Source organism: Lepeophtheirus salmonis, chromosome 5, assembly GCF_016086655.4.
Source record: "Lepeophtheirus salmonis chromosome 5, UVic_Lsal_1.4, whole genome shotgun sequence".
NCBI lineage: Eukaryota > Metazoa > Arthropoda > Copepoda > Siphonostomatoida > Caligidae > Lepeophtheirus > Lepeophtheirus salmonis.
This window is the reverse complement of record NC_052135.2, coordinates 49,384,625-49,403,539: the sequence shown is the minus strand read 5'-3', so window position 1 is coordinate 49,403,539 and position 18,915 is coordinate 49,384,625. Positions and strand designations below refer to the sequence as shown.

At 32.3% G+C, this 18,915-nt stretch overlaps 1 protein-coding gene across 1 annotated transcript; it reads right to left on the bottom strand.

The window, feature by feature from the left end:
• Positions 1-3,764: 3,764 nt before the first annotated feature.
• LOC121118373 (clavesin-1) lies at positions 3,765-4,940 on the bottom strand. Its single transcript, XM_040712942.2, has one exon. The coding sequence runs from the start codon at positions 4,848-4,850 to the stop codon at positions 3,957-3,959; it is 894 nt and encodes a 297-aa protein (XP_040568876.1). The 5' UTR covers positions 4,851-4,940; the 3' UTR covers positions 3,765-3,956.
• Positions 4,941-18,915: the final 13,975 nt, after the last annotated feature.

Genomic DNA, 18,915 nt, shown 5'->3' with positions numbered 1-18,915 from the left:
CAATTTTTATGGAGGATTCTTTATTATGTATAAAGGAATTTTAAGAACAAATAAAAAAATTGTGACACCTTCTTTTTTGTTACTAATTTCAACTGCCTCACTCCTAAAATAAATAAACACTTGCGACACCAACAAAAATATATGTTCTATTATTTAACTGGTTCGGCGCACATAAGATCAAATGGTATTGAACTGTCTCCAGTTTCTAACTGAGTTTTATATGCTTGACCTAGGAATTGAAATATGAATAAATCATTGCTCGAGTCCTTACTTGTGTTTTTTTTAATGGACGGATACTGATGACTCAAACTTGACTTAGAAATTATAGAATCGACTTCCGATATGTTATAAATGTTGGAATTTGATTTTGATCAATTCTCCTTTTTCATATTCTTGTTATTATTATCAATATATGTAACTTAGTTGATATTTGATCAAGTAGAAGTTTTTGGTAAACTCTAAGAGTACAAATAGAAAATCTTGGAACTTTTAAATGGAAATTTATCGTCGTAACCAGAGGCCACCCTATTTTAGGAGCAGAGTTTCTTCATTTCTACAAGGTTAATATTGGCTTGTTCAACAAGAAAATATATTTTAATGATCCATACGTCATTTAAGAATTATCAGAAGCCCAATTGGTTCAATTTCAATACCCTGAAGTTTTTAATGATAAAGGATACGTGGAATCTTACCCACCTCATGGAGTTAAACATCACATCGAAACTATGGGCCCTCCCTACTTTGCAAAATCCTAAAAGCTAGATGGTGTCAAACTTATTTTTGTTACAAAAAAGAAATTGATGGACTTCTTGAGAAGGGAATAATTCGTCCATCTTCTTCAAACTTTTCATCGGCGATTCATTTAGTACCTAATTCCAAAGGAAGTTGGCGAATATGCAGGATTATTGTCAATTAAATATCATGACGGATTTAGATCGATATCCTCTTCCAAATTTAAGTGAGTTTGTGGCAAACCTAAGAGGAAAGAATTTTTTTAGAAGAAATATTATAAATTTTAATTTTATAATATTAATTTTTTTTTTTTTTTAAATTTTTAAATTATTAAATTTTTTAAATTTTTTAAATTATTAAATTTTTTTATTTTTAGATTAAAATTAAATTTTTTTTAAATTTTTTTAAATTATTAAATTTAATATTAGAAGATTTAATTTAATTTTTTTTTTTTTTCAAAAATGTTATAATTGAAATATAGTTTTGAAAAATTTGATTTTGTGAATAACTATGGATTTTTGAAATTTTTTTCTAAACAAATTATTTTATTTAAATTTTCTTCCAAAAAAAAATTTTTTTTTTATGAACAACAGTGAATTTTTAAATTTTTTTTCCTAAAAAACTATGAATTTTTGAATTTATTTTTGAAAAAATCTAATTTTTTGTTAATGACTGTAGTTTTTTGATTTTTTTGTAAAAATTGAATATTTGAAATATTTTGTTGTAAAAATTGAATATTTGAAATATTTTGTTGTAAAAATTGAATATTTGAAATATTTTGTTGTAAAAATTGAATATTTGAAATTTTTTGTTATAAAAATTGAATATTTGATTATTTTTTCAAAATATTCCAAAAACCAAACCCCTCAACAAAAAAAAATATAATCCTGCGGACGGCCCTATATAGATCACTATTTTCCTTCATATGAATGAAAAAAGGGTTTTTATTCGTATAAATCCTGGTTGTATATAGTCCAAAATGGCGGACATTAATTTTACTCACGTCACATGAAAACGTTTTGTATGTGTAGATGTATTTGCGGAGAGGAATAATATATATATAGTCTTACACATATATTAATCAGACAACCCTGACCTTTACCTGATTTAATGTATGTAGGAAAACAAAATTGGGGTTTGCAAGGATCTAAAAGTCACATGACTTTTATACTAAAAGGATATTTTATTCAGTATATATTTTATAGGGGTCATTCTTACGATTTATAATTAGATACCTTTTGTGAAGCATAGTGCAAAGGAATTTATACCTTGATTGCATTTTAATATTTGTGAGGTTATTTACCTTTGCATTATGTTGTTAAAAAAATACATTCCTTATGTTTCGAGTCATTTTAAATCTACTTACAACAGTAAAACAGACTTATCAATGAAATTGTTTTCTTCTATATCTGGAATGTTTTCTTCTTCATCAATATCGTGGTTCCAAACTTGTGTCACGTATCTTCAACTGAAATCCTAATAAAGCTTATTTTAGGTGTTTCTGGCAAATAAATTAAATTAGAAGTAACAAAAAAAGGAATATAAGCTCTTCATCAAAACACAATTGGAGCTCTGGCCTTGATTGGCAGCCAATTATTGATACAAATAATTTCAAGACAAAAACTCAGCATCAAAGGCATAAGTTAATTGGGGATCGGAACCCAATATGAAGTATCCGGGTACAAAAGACCGTTAAATCATTCATGTAAAAAAGTACCGCTCAGTCAATTTACAGCGTTTTAGTGTTTATATACAAATATGTTGTTACGGAATGTGGGATAAAGATAGGAAATAATCTGATGGGAATCCTAAATTATCCTACACTATTACTCTCCCTACACCTCCTCCATGTTACTCTTCATCATTCATGAATACACACACCTGTGATTACTTTATAAAGAAGTCAAAATGTGAGCATTGCGCTCAATTTTATATCTCTAGTATAAGTTACTACATGGAGAGGGAAAAAGAAATCTACAAAATTAAATTAAAATGATTTTTAGGATGGTTTAATAAGGATTTAAATATATATGGACGATTATGGTCGAAGAAGGTGTGGCAAAGATGGACTACCAAAGACACAAAATCTATGAAGACCCCTTACCAGAAGATTGGACAAGGATGTCATCAGATTGTCAGGTCTATGACAAACCTTGGATAAATACTGGGCCAACTGTTACTCATCCCTACTATGCAAATTTTGAGAGGTTAAGAGTTATTTTTTACAACTTTCCTATGTGCAATTTTGTATAATACATAATTAGCTGTTGATTGCTAGGGAAAAATTATCTTACTCTCTACAATGAGTACTCAGTACGAGACGAGGATTAAAATAGCAGCGTTCCTCCACGAGGGATTGTACAAAAGTGCCATCAGGGAGTAGACTGGGGCCTCGAGGGGAACGATTTACAATGTCTCCTTTGCATGGATTGTAAAAATAGTAGATCAAATTATTCTAAATCTCTCAAAATTTTCCAAATAGAGAGGAAATAATAATAACTGTTGGCCCAGTAAGTGAGAAGGTCGCAAGTATTTAATTATTGAATTAGCAGTTTACAAAAATTAAATAAATAAATCCTAGTACTTAATAGAGATGTTTACAGAATGTTTGGACATATCAACGGAAAATCTCTTTGAATCTCAAAACTACAAAAAGTGTGAGAAAAAAGGCTTATAAAACCGTCAATTGATGGTTTTTGGTGGTTCAAGGGTTAGTATAAGGATTTTTAAAGTTACATACTATTTTTATGAAAGAAAATTTTCAAAAATTATGTTCATTTTTTTTTTCTGGTAAAAACCAACAAACAATCAAATCCGAAGTAAAACTATTCAATAGGTCGACCCTACATAAAAAGTGCTAGGAACATATTATTATACTACTACATTTACATTAATCCTTTGAAAAGAACATCCTTGAAAATAAAGATTTTTTTTTTTCCACAAAGTAGCCTTATTGCAAATTTAATAAAACAATATACATTCATTTAATAATAAAAATTTCACACAGATATAAAAAAGTCGTTCTGCCGAAGTGTTTGTACTTTTTTATAATACAAGTAATTATTTATTCTATATCTAAGTAGGTATTTATGTATATTTTATTACAACAAATACATCAGCTGATAATGGTATGAAAGTTGACATAAGTGAAGTATGAACGTACCGGAATTAAAGCTCATTTTTATATTGTTTCTAATATAATATATGTATAAATGGGTTTTTTTTTAGACAAGTGCAGAGTTAATTTCATCCAAACGAAGAACAGGCTCCCTTACTTCATCTAATTTTTCTAAAAAACTGGAAATCATTTTTTCCATGGATAGTTCAGACGTCAATCCGCACTCCACTGGCAAAAGACTTTTTTTAAAGAACCGTTCATTCTTTGTCAATTCCTCAAAACTTGGATGCAGGTGTAATCTTCGTCGAAGTTTATGTGAGAGTAAATTTTTAGCAAAATGGAAGACGAGCATCAGTGTCCAAGGCAAATATACTAAATGAACGGAGCGATGACGTATAGGTAGAGCCCCTTCTGTACAAGCAAAGGCTTTTGTGATCTCTGAAGGTGTCCAAACGGATATATGACTCCAATTTGTGTCCCGTTCGTCTAGAATGTAGGATAAGCCATATATTTGGTTCTCTGGCTCTTCCAGAAGACTTTCATAGAATAAGATGTGAACACGGATTACATCCGATGAGGTAAATTGAGAAGCGTCCATGGCACATGCCTTGGAGTAAATAACAGTCCTTCCAACTTCATCCTTTCCGGGTAAAGCGAACAAGTATCCTCGGGATATCAAGTTATATATTTTGTCATCCTCCGCGGAGTTTAACTTTGTGAACCACTCTGGATGATTAGTTCGAGCATGAATGTATTTTTCAAAAATCACATGAGTGTCTGACATTTCAAACTTTGCAAATCGTAGAAATCTCAAAAGAAAATTCGCGTCGAGACGAATTCCTTTGGAATATCGTGGTTCACGCCGAATCCACTCTCTAAACTCCTTTAAACACTGCCGCCGAATCGCTGGAGTTTCCCCTAATTCTTCTTTTGCAGCTTTGGCTAACTCCGGGCTAAGTGTGATGTCATTATCTTCTTGTTCTAGTATGTCAAACTTCATGATGATCTATAAACATATGTGATGTCTACACAGTCCTCACCTCAACTAAGTTAAAGAATTCAAAACCAAAGGAATATGTTCATGTTATTGTTATATAAATATTTACGCGAACAAAAGATTTACGTACACAACTCGCGCGCTAAAAAACCTTGACAGATACCATACTTTGTGTGTTTGTAGGTATTAATATTATTACCTGAATGCATCACTACTCACTAGTAGTGGTTGTCGTCGTCTTCCAGGATATCCGTCTTTTAAAAAACCAAGTAGGTATTTACCCGCGTACTCTCCCTTATTCTTCTCTCATCCTCATATCATCATCACCTCAACAACAGCGTTTTGAATTAAACCTATGTGGTGAATCAACAATATACTGACCTAAGTAGGGAGTATGTTTTTTTTTGTATTTTTTTTGTGTTAACTCATCAGAAGTGGAAGCAAAACATAAATATCATTTAAACTTTTTCAAAAAACAATAACAAATAAACGAAGTAGCAAATAGCAAACCCTTTATATAAAAAAAAGCCCAATATCAGTTAGTAGTAGCATTTTATTTTTTGTTGACGGTATAGACTCTATTGACGATAATCCATAAAATACGAACACTTTGAATTTTAAACTTGAAACAAGATATAATTTATTCATTTGCAAATAAATTTTTACTAAATTAACACTATAGACAAGTGTGTTATTAGCTCTCTTAATCATTACCGTAGTCGGCCTTAGCGGCAATGATGGCTTTGAGATGGCGGCGGTGGAAGGCATGGCACCCACTACGGATGTACTCCTCTGGCATGGCGTACCAGTCCTAACTGACAGTGGCTTTGTGGGTCTCGGTGTTTGGATGACAAAAACTGTAGGTATTCCCCTCGATATGTACCCGAAAGATGGTGTCGAGGGCAAGGCTGTAGGGGTCCAAAAGTGTCAAAAAAGAGTTCAAAAGAACTGAAAAGGCGCATTAAAAAGTGTCTCATAACAAAAATGATGGGTTTGTTTTATTGCTGGTGTCAAAAGTGGCCTCTCCACCCACACAAGGGTAACCCACTTTCTTGATAGAGAGTTTGGTGTGAAACCCTTAGTTCACTTACATGGGCCCTCATGGACTTGAGGGAATTGGCCAAGGCTATTTTCTTTAACTCCTACAGTTACAGTGTAGCCTTTTTGGCAGAACCCTTCTTCCTCTCTAACGTTTCGGGCTTGCTAATGGCGTAGACGGTGATCCTGGAGACCACAAATACTTGTATTGTACGAATGGAAATTTATCGATAACATTCAAGTTTAATTTTCTCGAAATGTTCATAGGACAGCAAACTCTGTTTGTTTTGTTTTGTAACTATTTGTTTATGCTTTAATATATCGAAATATTAATTAATTTCAATCACTCAACTTGATTAATTATGGGTAAGTGTTCAGATTTCAATTGACAACCTGGTATCATTTTGTTTATGTTTATTTCCTTCATATCTTAGCTGCTCTTCTCCCCGCTTCAAATTACCAGGGTGTCCACATTAATAATCAGTTTTTATTGTTTTTATTTTATCACTAGCCATTACAACATTTTCCTTAATCTAAAAGTAATAAAGGTTTTCGTATTTTAAAAAATGAACTGTATATGCCTCCTCCTTTTTTATTATTCTTTCATTCTTGAGGGCAGGACAATTGAATCGATATAAGTATTGAAAAATAAGTATGAAAAACGGGAAGTAACACAGAGGACTTCTTAGGAAGTTATCTTCTATATTATTAAAGCAAAAATTGTCTTTTAGCCGACGCCTGATTACTTTGGACAAACCTGAGTACTATCACACGTATAATATTAAAAAAAATACATACTAGTGGAGAGTTTTTATTTATTTTGATCACTGCTCCATTTTGAAATAAACAAAGAGAAATTATAATTCCTTCCAGCTGTTTTGATGTTCTTTCATGAGTTGACTATTGGCTGATTCAAAACATCTGACTCTTTCTACGTATTATAACCTCGAAAAAGTATTACATAGGATTTTGATTTGTGTAGTTAATTTATATCAATCAATGGTCTTCGTTTAGAATTTGTGTCATTTCATACTCTCTCTCATTGATACTTTTATTCATAATATTATCAGTTTAATGTACATGGTGTGCAAGCTATCTATACCAGCCCTTTGGCGCACTCTTTTGGGCGAATACAGGCACAAATACAGCTAATTTTGTTTTTGTTAGATACACCAGTTGGAAAAAATGGAATCAATAGACGAATTTGTTATCCCAAATATTAGTAAAAGGCACGGATACCTCCTTGGTATCCGCTTCGGGATAATCAACTTAACAATTGCTTGAACTGTGGGGCTTGTGAGACGTTCTTACGCAAACTTATGATGGAATTGGATGCATCTAAAGGACATAGCTCCCTGTCACACTTCGAAAAAAGTATCAAACGGCTCCAAGACAATTTTGACGACTTCATCTCACCGTACTTTTGCTTTCCTAACTTGTAGGATCTGAATCCGATGGATTTTTTTGTGTGGGTTGCAATCGAATGACAATCCAACTTTACCTTCCGTAGCACCAAGGAAGAACTTATGAGTCGGTTCAAGAAGGAATTCCAGGTTTGCTAAGCAACCAAGTAGCAAAGAACTCCTTGCAATTTCGGTTTCGTAAAGAGAATGTAATTGATGCTGGAGGTGATTTGATTAAATAAAATATATCAAAATCTATCAAGCATTCAGAATCTGGTTTTATTTTTATCTGATAACTGGTTGGAGAGAAAATTGCTTTTAAAAAAACCATTTCCGCTTGGGCACCGCGTATAGAATAGTTGGTATTTAAATAATAATTAATTATTGATGTGAAGAAAAATACAAAAGGTTAGCTACTAGTCTTGATACTCAGTCCAGCGCCGATTTTTTTTTTTTTCGGTTCGGTCTTAAATTATTTTTTTACCGATTTAGACCAATTTTTTTTAGACAGCGGCCTCTGACAGTGGACTAGAATTTTTTGGTTTTACACTATATACAGATTTTTTTTTTTTTTGGGGGGAATCATATACAGAGTAAGGACTCCAAAAATATATGAAGCCGTTTTCACTTCTACAAATTTTTATGACAAACTTTTTAAAAACAAAAGTTGATAATTCAACAATTTTCAACATTTTTTATTCAAAATGTCCCCATCCATGATCACGGCCTTCAGGGCATCGATATTCAGATGAGAAAGATTGTTCGTCTTTCCTTCCAAGACAATCCAAACAGCAAATTCCAGAGGATTCCCGTCGAGTGAGAACGAAGGCCAAAAGTCTGCCATCCAGAAGGCAGCCTTGTGGAAGCAGTGTGTGTTGACTTTTTCGTTTCCCTTGAAGGAGTAGGGAGGCATCTTGCTGCCGCCATACACCACGACGCCGATGCCCATGACATGAGCTGAATGTTTGGCCGTGAAGGTTCTCTCAACCTGAATTCTTCATTCAGCCAAGAAGTGATAATTTATCCTGTTCAGAACAGCGTCCACAGTAAAGATCTTCTTGTATTAGTAAATCTTGACGGTGTCCCCGTGGCGCTTGAAGAACGACAGCACTTTCTTCAGCCTCTCCAGCCTTTTTTACCTTCTTGCACTCGATCAGCAGATGAATCGGGTTCAGGAAGAAGCTTTTCAGACCTCAGGTCTTCGTTGATAGCTTTCCTGATGGTCTTGAGGTCGATTTCCATATCGTTCGCCATCTTCCTAAATGACTCCTGTGTTATAAGAGGGACGACAGTATAAAAAAGTTTCCAACTTGTCTCTGTTTAAACTTTGTATGACGTCATTATACTGTGTTCACAATTTGAAACATATTAAATAAGAATCCTCTTTAATATATTTAGTCGTGGTTGAGAGGGGGTAAGTAATCTAGTCGTGAACCGGGTGGTCCATATGAAACTGACTAAATCAATAACTAATGAAGGTTGAATGATTGACATTAATTCATATTTCGATATAATAAACAGTTTGTTAATACAACAAAACAAACCTGAGCTCTGTAGCTTAAGTACAAGTCGAGAAACTGACACTTGGACGTAATCGACGAATTTCCATTGTACCTTCCAAGCAGTTGGGCGTCTTTAAGACCACCGTCCACGTATGAAACGTTGAAGAGGAAGAGGGATCTGTCAAGAAGGCCAACCTGGACACGGAGAAGTTAAAAAACAGAGCTCAGACCAATCTTCACAACCCCAGATCTTGAGTATTTCCACCAGACCTTAAGGAAAGAAATTTCAAAAAAGTAAGTGGAAAGAGCTTTATGAGGGTGAAGAGGCCACTTTTGACACCAGGAACGAAAGAAACCCATTTCCTCCGTTGCATGACTCTTTTGAATTAGTCGAGGGGTTTGCAGTGTCCGTCAACCAGACACTAAGGCCTTCAAAACCACTGTCAGCCAGTACTGGGACGCCATGACAGAGTACTAGATTCCACCGCCGGCTGGAAGCCATCATTGCCTCTAAGTGTGGATATATTAACAATTAGAAGAGCTCAGACATACATCTATTCACAGTATTAATTTTGTAGAAATCCTATGGTTAATTAACAAATTATATCTTGATTAAGTTAAAAATTTTAAGTGTTTAGATTTTAATTGATCTGATATTATAATACCCAATCATGCGCAACTTTAGTTTCTTCGATTTTGTTCTGGTAATTTTAATATCAAAGATGTACCAGGCTCTGCAAACTGTGGATAAAATATTGGAAATATTCGAGTCCGACCATCACTTAAGCACTGCTGTTATTGACAAGGGAATAAACATTATTGGAAAAAAAATCCATTTAAAATCATTTATTTATTTTTACTAAACCTATTATAGAATAATAAAATTAGGGAATCGAAGAATATAATTTTGATAGACAGGAAGGTTTAAGTTTCTTTATTTGTTAGTCCCATTTTGACATCGAAAAGTTTACTATTTTGATTAAAATTAATGAAAAAGAAATTTCATTATTTTAAAACTAAGGTTGTTTAGGGCCTCAAAATGACCGACATCAACAATGCTGACGTCATATAAAAACTCTATCCACACTTTTTTAAGTGTTGCCAATAAGACAAAATAAATTTATACGGTTTTTTGTATAATAACCCATGTTTTTGAAAATATCAATACCATCTAGATATGAAGAAATGCAACGACTTTCTTGTTCTTATTACTGAAACATATCATTCTTGAGTCTAATTAAAGAACAAGGGTTGTACCATTTTGATAACAGTCAATGAACGTCATACATTATTCTATTAGACAGTGTATTTTGGAAACTACTATAGAGTTTACTTCCGTAAATCCATACACAAAAAAAACACTTCGTAAGAGATAATTATACCCTAAATGAAAAAAGAAAGAAAGATTAATATATATATATATATTCAGCTATATACGTAAAATATGTGTATATACACTGTATAAACTAGGATCATCAAAGTAGTATTCCAGTCTACCTTTTCCATGGTTCCATTCTCTATGTCAGAGTTGTATCATTTTGTATTAATGCGGACTCTTGAACGAACTATAGGCTGAAAATATTTTTCCCGAATGACAAACTTACACTTTGCCGAAGGACTATTAGGGATATTTGGCCAAAAAAGGATGGCAAAAGTATTGGAACCCCTTTACTCAATAGTCAATTATGTAACCTTTATTTCTGATAACTTCAACTAATATTTTATTATAATTTATAATTAAGTTCAGACAATTTGAAGATCCGAATATTTTGGCCCTTTTCAATACTAAATGACTCGACTTCTTGGTTATTTTTTGGGTTTTCTCGCATGAATCTCTTTTTTTAACTCACCCCAAAAATGTTTATTAGGATTTAGGTCTGAATTAAACAAAAGCCAGTCCTAAATCTTAATTTTACTCATTTGAAACTACGAAGATGCAGATTTGCTGGAATGCATTGTGTCATTGTCCTGTTGGAATCAAATCTTACTACCAACCCCTAAATTTTCTGCGAAGGATTTCAAATTTTGTTCTAAAATATTAATATATATTTTTTTCATTTTTCTATTCACTTTGATAAGCCTTCCAGTACCTTTAAAAGAAAATCATCCTTAAGTATGATTGATCCAACACCATGCTTTACTGCAAGTATTAGATTTCCTCCAAACAAACTGAGAAGGGCTGTGACCAAAAACTCGATTTTTCTTTCATCTGACCACAATACTATTGACCCAAACGTCATATCCTTTTCTAATTGTTCTTTGGAAAACTTTAATCTTGATCAAAGTCGTCGAGGTTTGAGTAATGGTGTCTTTCTTGGACGTCTCTACATATCGTTCTTCGTGAAACAACAATCCTATTCTTCTCTAAATCATCTAAAATCACCTTGGTATTTGTTCTGGGGTTAATTTTAACTTTCATGACAACTTTCCTTTGCAAGTGAGGAGATAGTTTAGATGGCCGACCAGTTATTTTACGATTACAAACTTCTCCCTATTCTCCCTATTTCTTGATTATATTGCAAACAGTAGATTTAATAACATCCAATTTCTTGGAAATCGATTTGTTTACACTGCCTTGCTTAAAAAATGAACAATCTTCTCTTTGACTTGAACACAATGTTCTTTGGTCTTGGGTATACTAGACAATACTGAGGTAGTTCATCACATCTAAAAAGATTCTGAAGGGATAATTTAAAGTACTCAGATTAAAGAAGCACTCGACTCTCCTGATCTTTTCTGTACTCGGCTGAAAAAAATATCAAGAACTGACCATGAAAATATCCGAAACTTTTGAGGGTGCCAATACTTATGGACACACTAGTATCTAAATAAGTTAATAAAACTTGATGAAGAGCTAGCTAAAAACCATCATTTAGTATTTTTTAAAACAAGCAGTTACTATATCCGATAAATATATAACTTGGAATCTGAAAATATCAAAGGAGAAAGAAACATAAATATCCACATATGAACAATACTAAAAGATGAAAATCCAATGTAGAATAGGCATGTTTAAAAAAAAGAAACCGAAAATCAATATGGTAACCCCAACAATTTGAAGAGAAAGAATCATGCTTATTCTCAGCTATAAACAAGGGCATTCCAGTACTTATCAACATTAGGGTCCAGAACTATGTGCAAATTGATGTTCACTAGTCTAAATCATGGACATCTAGACACATAGAAAAATCATGAATGCAGTTTTGCTTATTTTTTTATTTTCCTTTCTCTTTTGAAGGAATGGAGTAAAAAATGAGGTTTATTCTTTTTTCGGCAAATCACTCCTTATACTAGGTGGTCCAGTAAAATCTAAACTCTTTGAATTTTAAATTCAACAAGATATAGTTTATTAATTTACAATAGAATTTCAACAAAATTAATAATATCAATAGATGTGAGTCTGAGCTCTTTTAATCATTAATATAGCCGTACTTAGTGACAATAATGTCTTATAGGCGGCATATTCATATTCCGGATATTAGTTTAAAAAATTTCTTTAATAGTGGATATAATATTAATATATCGAAATATGAATTAATTTCAATCACTCAACCTTCATTTATTATTAAGTTAGTAAGTATTCAGATTTCAATGGACCACCTAGTAAAGCAAAAATCCAATTTAGATAAAATGACCATAGGAGGTGATTTGTGCTCTACTATAATAACAATAGTTGTTTTAATTTTATAAAAGACAAATTTTGTTTGGACGTGAATGATTCAAATACTGTATGATTATGTAATTGGCAAGCCAATTTATATATGACATTATGGCGTTAGAAGTACCTGTTTTAATAAATACTTTGTATAGTATTGCTTTAAATAAGGGAGTAGGCGGTACAAATATATATATATATAGCACTGGTATACCGAACAACACAAGTTTGAGGTTATTCAGATATTATGAGACAATAAAATATAAAGAGTTTTAATTTTTCATTTCCCGATACCTAAAAAAATCTCGGGATCCTGAGTAAACGTTCTCAGAGGGTAATATCTATCTAATACAATATTGTATGCTACTAAATTGCTTAGGTATATATAAAGTAGTATTTATAAATATGAATTTGCAGCAACGTCGCCGATGGATACTCATTGACAAATTATACTAAATTACCTATGTGGAATTACATAGTTTCAATTGTATCTAATAGGAGAATGAACTTTAAGATACTAGATGTCTATAAATACAAACAACTGTATTTTATTTCCTGATGCATTTATTTTTTGTATATGACTTGGAAAAAAAAGTTGTAGATTTTTCATATACGGATAATCTTAGTCGAAGATATGTTTAAGCCTGATTTAATACAGGTTGCGGCAAGATGGCTTCCTTTTTTATCATGTGTGACAATCAAGTTGTAGAAGTAATAGCGGGGTGGCCGTGATTTCATTCGAGAGGCAGGATTCTAAAGTTATTCTTGGAGAAATATTGTATAACTGCATAACTACTTGGTCTAATAAATAACAGTGTAACAATGAGTGTGTGTAGCTAAAGCTCAGTGTTTCATATTAAAAAAGAAAAAAAAGGGAATACATACCTTCATTATTAGAGCAAAGTTTTCTGTCTTTTTGTCTGTTCCTCGAAGCTTAATAACTCTGAGTAATGCCGGATACACTCGCTAATACTTTATATGTCATATTGTATTTATCATGAAAGTACACATATACGAGGGAGGTCTCATAACTTTGCACTCGTAAATAAAAGATAATCACATCTATCTAGCATCTGATGACAGTTACTCACCAAAGTTTCAGCCATTTTGGAGGCTCAGTTGTAATGTAAAAATCGTTTTAGTGAGTTAATTTTCTGATTTTTTTTTTTTTTTTTTCAACATATTATCTTTGTAACTCAAAAATTTCCCCCAGCCATGTTACAGCCAGACGGGTACGGAGATGGGAGCAAAAATATCAGGGTTTTTTTCTAACAAAAACACTCAAACGATTGTTACATAACAACTGAACGTTCAAAATGGCTGAAACATTGGTGAGTAACTGTCACATATGTTAGATAGATGTGACTAGCTTTTATTTACGAGTCCTCCCATCTTCATGCTGAGGTCGGAAAGTTTTCAGACAAACCTCATATACGTGTCTAATTTTGAAAAAAAATCATTGGACAATATATTTGTAAGAACTTTGTATATTATATTGTAACCTGCAAGCCTCAACAATATTCCCATTCGAAATAACAAGGCTCTGTGATTTAAAATTGGTTTCCTTTAAATACCAATTTTGGATGCACAAAAATAAAACTGTAGCATAAGTTTGCAAGAGTAAAAGTGACGGAGGGTAGAACCAATCGAATGGTCAAAAAATGATTTAAATGAAGAAAGTTTGATTTATGATTAAAAAATGTTTTAATTTGATAAAATTATATCACGTTAAACGAATATATTTTCTACACATGCACATTTTATGTTGCAATAAAGTAGCATTTGCATAAATAAATAAATGTTTTCAATATCTAAGAAAACACAAGAAATAAAAACATACTTATGTGCTAATTTTCTGTATAGGTTGTATTTCAACACAAAAGCAATCTTAAACAAAAATAAAATTAGTCGAATATTACAAAGTAGTGACATTACTAAATTAAGAAGAACGTGATTTTTATGGAATCAAGAAAAGTCAACTCAAAACCAATTTGAAATATGTTTAAATACTATATTAAGCTAGATATTTATTCAAATATTATCCTTCACTAGCAATAACACTCCTGACACGATGGAAAACAGATTGACAGCTCTTGACGATAAAGGCTTTGTGCATAGCGTACCACGCTACCATGATTACCATGATGACAGTTCATATCTAATCCAAACTGGAAAGTCTATGGGGGTTATGTCAGGGTTGGAGAAGGCTCACATAGAGGCTCACCTGGAGTCAGAGATATTGTTTTTGTTCTTCTTTGCTGTATGGTATTGTAATCAAATTCTTGAAGTTGTATGTAGGTAGTTCAGATGGAGACGCCGGCGGTCTCTGTGGCCTTTTTGGAACTGACACTGGTGCAGAGAAGATCGTATATGCGTTTTTTTTTTTTTTTTTGTTGTTGATCCGACATTTTATCCTTAAAACCAAAACTGTGTTATTTTTGTTTCAGCAGTTGTTTGATTGCATAATGAAACATCATATTTAAAATCGTCATTAAATGCTACTGAAAGTTTTGTGTCACCTGTTGATTCGTTTACTGTTGTATCTTACTAGCTCTCTGAACAGAAATTGTTCAGAAAAAACAAATGAATTGAAAAAGTGTGAACAAATATGAATCTGTTGTAATGAAGATGAGTAAAGTAACCATGGAAAAGATATCTACCAATATCTGAAGTAACATACATTTTGTCTCAGTAGTTAGACAATAGTTTTTATAGTATGTCCACTATTGTAAACATAAGGACCTTTATCCACATCATACCAAACTAAAAAAGAATGTGTTTATGTTGATGAATGAATGATGATAGGGCAAATGGACGAAATTCTATCAAATTTGAGGGGGAATAACTCTGAAGGAGCATAATTATTACCTTTATTGTTGTCGACGCTATTACATATATAATATTAAAGAACAAATATTTCTTTGTTCGTTAAAAAAATGTACGAACAAAGTATTTTTTTGATGTTACTCTCCAATATATGTAGTATAATATCTTAAAACTATTAAGAACGTATGTAGGGAAGATTGGGAAGGTTGGAACTGCCCTTATTTCTCAAACATCAACAAAACTACAGTCATAGATACATAAATATGTACATTGTGTCCCTGCACATCCGGAACGAATTTTCCATAACTCAACTCTATATATATTATCAAAAAGAACTACATAGTAAGTACTGGTGGTCCATTGAAATCTGATCACTTACTTATTCAATAATTAATTAAGGTTGAGTCATTGAAATTAATTCATATTTCGATTTATTAAAGCATAAACAATTAGTTACAAAATAAAACAAGCTTCAGCTCTCTAGCTTAATTACAAGTTGAGAAAATTTCCATTCCATGCAGGTGTGTATCTCCAGGACCATAGTCTACACCGTCAGCAAGTCTGAAACGTTGGAGAGGAAGAAAGTATCTATCAAAAAGGACAAACTAGACCCAGAGGAGTTAAAGAAAACAGCCCGGACAATCTACTTAAGTCCATGAGGCCCTATACAAGAGATCTCGGGGTTTAACACCAGACTGTCCAGATAGCTATAAAAAGTGGGCAGAAAGAGCCTTGAGAGGGTGGAGGGGACACTTTTAAGACTAGCCATGAAAGAAACCAAACTCCTCTTTTGAAAGACTCTTTTGAGTTCTTTTAAACTCTTTTTTTTTTCACTTTTGCGTCCCGTCCCCCTCTCCCAATAGTCCAAATGGCAACTCTCTCGACTAAAACTTTTGATGCATGTTGAGGGAAAGGCCTGCAGTGTACATCATTCAAACATCGATACTTTATATCCTACTGTTATCCAGGACGGGACACCATGATAGAGGACTATATCTGCAGAGAATACCAGGCCTTCTTCTGCCACGTGGAAAACCGCTATTCTCGCTTAGGATGGTTACATTAATGATTAAGAGAGTTCAGGCACATATTTATTGTATTAATTGTCTTGAAATTCTATTGTTAATAAATAAATTAAATCTTGTTGAAGTTTAAAATTCAAAGTGTTCAGACTTTAATGGACCACTTGGTAAAAAGCCATACAAGCTAAGCTGCTATCAAAAATTCTTCAAATGTGCAGCGTTGCTACGTTCATTTTCCGTTTCTTATATTTTTACAGACAGATACGTCATATTTTCTTACAACTCTATTATTGGAGTAAATAATTTTTTTTTTAATGGTAAATTTTAATTTACAAGCTACGAGTAATTAAGTCCTGTCTTCCCTAGGTAGTAAGGATTTTTAAATATATGTCTACACTCTACAATATATATTTGTATATTAATTATGTTATAAGGATTTTCATTCATAAGAATCTATTTATTTTTTTGTTCACAAAAGTATATTATTATATTTAATTACCTTTTGATATTTATGTTTGGTAGAACTGTAAAATGCGGTCGATATAATTATCTGCATGTTTTTTGGGAGCAAAATATGTTCACAAATTAAAGGATGTAATCGGTTCTTTATTTCAAGGTTAAATACTTAAATACATCGATGAAACTATTATTATTATTTAATAAATTAATTTGATAAAATGTTTGGTTGATTTTTGTGTACACCTTTTGAAACCATACTTGATTGCTCTATGGTACCTTCGTCTAATTTTGAATAACACTATTTTTTTTAAATGTAACAAGGTCCCAAAATTAGTGTTATGTCAATACTACTGCAGTCCATTCCAGTTCAGGCTGGATCATGTCTAGTTCAGTCCTGCATATCAGTCCTAAAACTGATAAAGTTTGGTTTTTGATGACATCACTCAACTTTACAGGGTTGACCTTATCTAATGGAACACTTAATTTAAATTTTAATTGATCGGAAATTTATTCGTCAATTGTCTTTAAACTCTGTGAAAGATAATTTTTGTGACTCAAAACTTCTTATGTAAATTTTAGAGTCTATTAAAAACAGAACAAACGATAAAGAGTAAATTGGAACATCAAAGGAGTGAAATTTTGAAGCTTCTCTCACGCGGCATGTTCCCCCAAGGCCACTGGCTAGGTCCAAGAAGATCGGTTGCAGCTTCAGTAAGACATGTCTTTACAACAAAAGATCCAGGTGGAACCCTAGTCTTGGGCGTTGTGACCAGCACAAGTGAAGTCTGCCCTCCCAATTTTGTGAAGTGGTTCAATGCAGATGCTTTAACCCAACTTCTGGATAAGAAAGTACTACCTCGGCCAGATAAAAGTTTTGGACAACTTTGTTTTTACTCCAGATGGAGCTCCGTATCATCGCACCTCTAAGACCTAGGCCTTTCTCAGAGACATTTTTCCAGTCCTTAGCATGTGCCTGCCCTCTTCTCCAGACGCGAACCCCTTGGACTACTTTATCAAGGCGCGTCTGGAGGAAAGAGTGTGTGCTACTCCTCAAAAGAGTGTCCATTCTCTAGAAGCTTCTTTCAAGAACGAGTGGATTAAAGCTCGAGTCTGAATACATACTCAAGGCCTTGAAGGGAGAATATTATAATTAAATAAATATAGATTATAATTTTATAATGCATTTAGTAAAAAGTACACAAAAAATCACCTTGAGACTGGTTAAATAATGATCAAATATTAAAAGAAATTATTCTTTTTAGATCCATGATCTGGAACAGAGTCTCAACTGAAGTAATAATCTAAATCCGTAAATAAAAACAAAATTAAGACTTTACCAAAAAATATGTAGATATCTCACCGCGTTTCAATATAAGTATCTATGTTTTCTCTCTCGGGATCATGTTTTTCCGAGATTTACTCAGGGGTAATATTTTTTTTTCCAGGAGAAATCCCTCATTTAATTATTTCATTGTATAAGCTTGACTTAATAATAAACTATGCCCAATGAAGTTTTTTTTATTTTTGAAAAGGGAGATATAAGTATTAAGTAATAACTAGCGTGTTATTGTTTTGAGATTATAATTTAACGAAAAACGGTTGTTGCGTTTTCTCTTTTTTCTTATTTATTCATTCTTTATCGAATCATTGATGTGATCACATTTCCCTCTAATAAATATAATATAATATGATAAGAAAAAGACGGATTTATTTCTACTCATAATTACTATATTTATTTCTATATAAAAATGTGTCACTATATTTTGTATATGTGTAATTTACATTTGTCCGTAATAATTTGTTGAATCCTTTTATAATATTTAATATTAATAACTTCAATTTTGGATCATTTGTCATTACTAATTTTTTTCACAATTTGTTATTCACTTTTATAATTATTATTTAATAGATCTATAATTTGGAAATTTGTAAGTTTTTCCATGATTCTCACGAAGTAAATCTTGGATTCTTTAATTTGAAAATTTCGACTTCAAGTTATATTTACTCTTACAGTTTTATTTGACTTATAGAAGATTCTTAGTTCTATAGCCAAATTACATGATATTCTAACACCCAAAACCATAACATCATAGGTAGCTGATTTAATCCAATAAACTTTAATCAATATCACCATATGTCTTGCTCCCGCTCTTTCTCCACACT

Coding starts and splice junctions, on each gene's coding strand:
- LOC121118373 (XM_040712942.2), bottom strand. CDS start 4,850: ATGAAGTTTGACATACTAGAACAAGAAGATAATGACATCACACTTAGC.